This window comes from Eumetopias jubatus, unplaced genomic scaffold, assembly GCF_037043125.1.
Source record: "Eumetopias jubatus isolate StellerSeaLion01/CBP00866 unplaced genomic scaffold, mEumJub1_p1.0 scaffold_11, whole genome shotgun sequence".
In the NCBI taxonomy this organism is placed as follows: domain Eukaryota; kingdom Metazoa; phylum Chordata; class Mammalia; order Carnivora; family Otariidae; genus Eumetopias; species Eumetopias jubatus.
In genome coordinates, this window is record NW_028274817.1 from 35,435,404 (window position 1) to 35,439,010 (window position 3,607).

The 3,607-nt window shown below is 42.4% G+C and overlaps 1 protein-coding gene and 1 non-coding gene across 2 annotated transcripts; one reads left to right on the top strand and one right to left on the bottom strand.

Annotated features, from left to right (window-relative positions):
* Positions 1-1,604: 1,604 nt before the first annotated feature.
* SERTM2 (serine rich and transmembrane domain containing 2) lies at positions 1,605-1,877 on the bottom strand. Its single transcript, XM_028092277.1, has one exon. The coding sequence runs from the start codon at positions 1,875-1,877 to the stop codon at positions 1,605-1,607; it is 273 nt and encodes a 90-aa protein (XP_027948078.1).
* A 1,286-nt stretch (positions 1,878-3,163) lies between these two features.
* On the top strand, positions 3,164-3,236 carry TRNAN-GUU (transfer RNA asparagine (anticodon GUU)). The gene has a single exon. It is a non-coding gene; the product is annotated as a tRNA-Asn (tRNA).
* Positions 3,237-3,607: the final 371 nt, after the last annotated feature.

A 3,607-nucleotide genomic window follows, 5' to 3' on the forward strand; every position in this document is an offset into this window, starting at 1 on the left:
AAGCTAGATTTAGATCAGAGTAAAGGGGCTAATCTAAATTGGTAACAGACTAGAGAGAGCTGCGTGTCTGGTAGAGGTGGCATTAACCTGCCATCCAGTCCAGACCATTTCTCTCTCACAACCACTGCAGTTCCCGAGGGAGCACCCTGTGAAATTTGTGGACCACCTTTTAGGTGCCAGAGAGAACTAATTGTTTTTTAACGAGGGTAGAATTATTTTAAGCAGGTAGAAATTAACACGCACGTGTTAGTTCTTTGGTGGCAAGTAGATGACCAGCCTTCTAATGCCTGATTTGTAAATAGGACTCATCTCCTTCGGTTCCCTTTTGGAACGTTCATTTTAAAAAAAATCAAATTCTCTCTCTACTACTGGCATACTAGGCTACTTATGAGAATGGAATTTTTAAAAATATCGTTCTCTTATAGGTAATAAGTGAAACACTTCATCTTTTGGCGGGGATCAGGAAAGAAAACGTGTTTTCTGGGAAAGACAAATGTGACATTTGAGGGCATTGATCTTAATAAGGATTTGTAGGAGGGTGGTGTTTAGTTCTTTCCTCCTTTGTCTTTTTCTTACACTCAGATCTAAAGGAGCTCAGCGACTAAATAGCTCTCTGATCATTTTTCAGAAAGAAAAACCTGGCACCCAGAGGCTTGAATGTTTTGTCCAAAGCCACAGTCATACAGTGACAGAATACCAATATTATTTCATTTCTGCTTTAAAGTCTAGTTGGGTCTTTTTTGCCAGGATCATCTTTAAACAAAACTCATCTTTGGGTGCAACTCAATCCTAGAGCATGATGAGGAGGGAGAAAAAGGTAAAGAAGCTGCACGTGTAATGTAAGTTTCATTGTCATGAGCACATTTGGACTTAATTTTCCCTTGGTTTGGGGGTGGCTCATCATTCCGGATTTTTGTAATACATCTGCCATTATCTGAGTTTTTGAAAGTCCAGTAATAGTAATAACACAGATAAAAAATGCACATATTTTTCCCTCTCTAGATGAATTTGTTGACTAGCAACTTCTTTCTGCAAAGTTGCCTTTAAACTGCAACAGTTTCTTTAAATCTCTTCTTTGGTTTGGGACAAACCCAATGGCTTTGGATGATAAAATCCCTGTTCCTTTGGGAAAGGGTTCGTGGTCCCTTCCATCAGCCTCTGACTCTTGGGGGTACCCTCTTTGAACCATCAGCCCCATCGAAAGCAGATCTTTCTTATTTCTTGTTTCTTGTTCTCGGTGCTTCCAGGGATCCTGTGTTGTTTGTTTTTTGTTTTTGTTTTTTTTTTTACAATAGCTGCATATGAATTTCTGGGGTCTGAGGTTTGCTCAAGGCCCAGGCGCTCTTTGGTTACTATGGCAACCTGCCCTCCCAACCAGCTGCCATTTCCTTTATTCCTGGCACAGAACGACTCTTAAACCTCTTAGATATCCCACAGGCAGAATCAAGATAAGAACAACACACAAAAAAACCCACGAACAGCTCGTTAAATAAACAACTTGTTGATTCCCTACACAAGAAGCCACGTGCAACAGAATAAGCTTTCCTGGACATCAACATACAAGGGTTTACTGAGACCCACTAGCGCACGTATTCAGCCTGGCTTTAAGGAGTGGGGATTCGACTCTGCATCTCTACATCTGTGAACTGAGGGACACTTTCCGTGCTCTCAGAAGTGATAGGTGAGATGACATGTTTGAGCCGAAGGAGCATTGTGAAGAGCAGGATGAGGAGAATGGCCAGGAGGCTCAAGAATAAGCCCACATACATGTAGAGGTTGGAATACTTATCTGCAGTGGTGTCGACTTCTGTTGCCAGGGTGGGGAAATGGGCCCGGCCGGTGAGGTTTCCATGGTACTTGAAATGCACCTCCGTCATCCCTCAAAACTTCCGGGGCTACCTCTTTCGGTTTGCTTTCTATTGCCCTCGAGGCATTTCACAGTCACTCAGACTGTCTCTGAATATACTGGAGGTGTTCTTACAATCTCGTGCAAAGCAAGCAATCACGACCTAAACCAAGTAAGTGGTGCACAAGCAAGAAAATGCTGATGTTCTAATTTGGCAATGGCCACACTCTGTCCTCCAGCCCAGCACCCTTGTCCCTCAATAGGTTTTATCAGAAATTCTTAATCATTAAAAAAATAATATATAAATAACTCTTATTTTCCACAGTCCTACTCTTATACTGATTAAAACAAATAATGGGGAAACTGCTCTTTATAATACTGGTATGGGGACAAGAATCTCCGAGTATGAAATCAAACTTTTACTCTGTTTTGATGGAGGGAGAAAGGCTGTCTGCTTTACCTAAGGCTCATCTAAGTGTGCGCACTAATTACATGGATTTAACTGGGTTCTTCTGTGAGGAGACTGTCTAAAGGCTTTTGTATATTTCAGGCTCAGCATATCTGAATTTTCACGCTTCTTGTCTCTCAGAATCTCCCCTCAGGATGGAGCTGGTAAGGTTCCTGCCCAGCTGCTACGGCTTGAGGGCTGTAAGTCTAGAGGACGTGTGTTGACGTCCCTCACCGTAGGTTGGAGGCAAAGTGTTGTCAGACCTGGTAATTCTCAGAAGGAGGAGGTCTCAGAGATGCTGACAGCAGTCTGTCCAGGTTCAGATGATTTGACTCTTAAGATTCTTCAATAGATTTATATTCCTGAAAATCAAAAACAGAAATAGAAAATTCAGGTATCTAAGAGAAACAGATGGCAATTTCTTTTGGGATACAAATTAAGGGACATATTGCAAAATGTTTGCTAAGGGCAAATTAGTTTTAAAACGATATCCTGAGTTTTCAATTTGAATGCCTTTCGCTATGTGGTAAATGGCTATTAAAGAAAGGAAAAATTCAAATCACTGAACAGCAACTAATAACTAGGCTAGATTAGGACAGTGTTTTCCAAACAAATTGGTCATAAGATTTACCCAAGGTACTTAATAAAATATAGACCAAGGGCCCCAAAGTAGACTTTCTAAATCATAATCTCCACCGTAGGGGCCAGGAAACCACTCTAGAGAGTCAGATTTTATCGGTCTGGGGTGGGGTCCAAACATCAGTATTTTTTAAAAGCTCCCAAGTGACTCTCAAGTGCAGCCAGGATGAGAACGGTTGCTCTGGCTTAACCAGGTAAGCCTAGTGCTAAAATAAAGAAGACCTAGGGGTACCCGGCTGGCTCAGTTGGTAGAGCATGTGACTGTTGATCTCGGGGTTGTGAGTTCAAACCCCACGCTGGGCATGGAGCCTACTTAAAAAAATAAAATAAAATAAATCTAAGGAGTCATTTTTCAAACTCCAGGTCCCAGTGCCATGGCTCATTTTAACAAATCATAGACTTTGTAGGAATGCAGGCTTCCCCCAATTTTGTTTTTGTGTTCTTTCTCTCTCATTTAGGTCTGTGGGGTGGAATGTACTTTTTTTAAGATTTTGTTTTTATTTGTTTGAGGGAGACATAGCAAGAGGAAGCAGAGCAGGAGGGAGGGGCAGAGGGAGAGGGAGAAGCGGGCTCCCCACTGAGCAGGGAGCCCAACAACGCGGGGCTCAATCCAGGGACCCTGGGATCATGACCTGAGCCGAAGGCAGATGCTTAACTGACTGAGCCACCCAGGT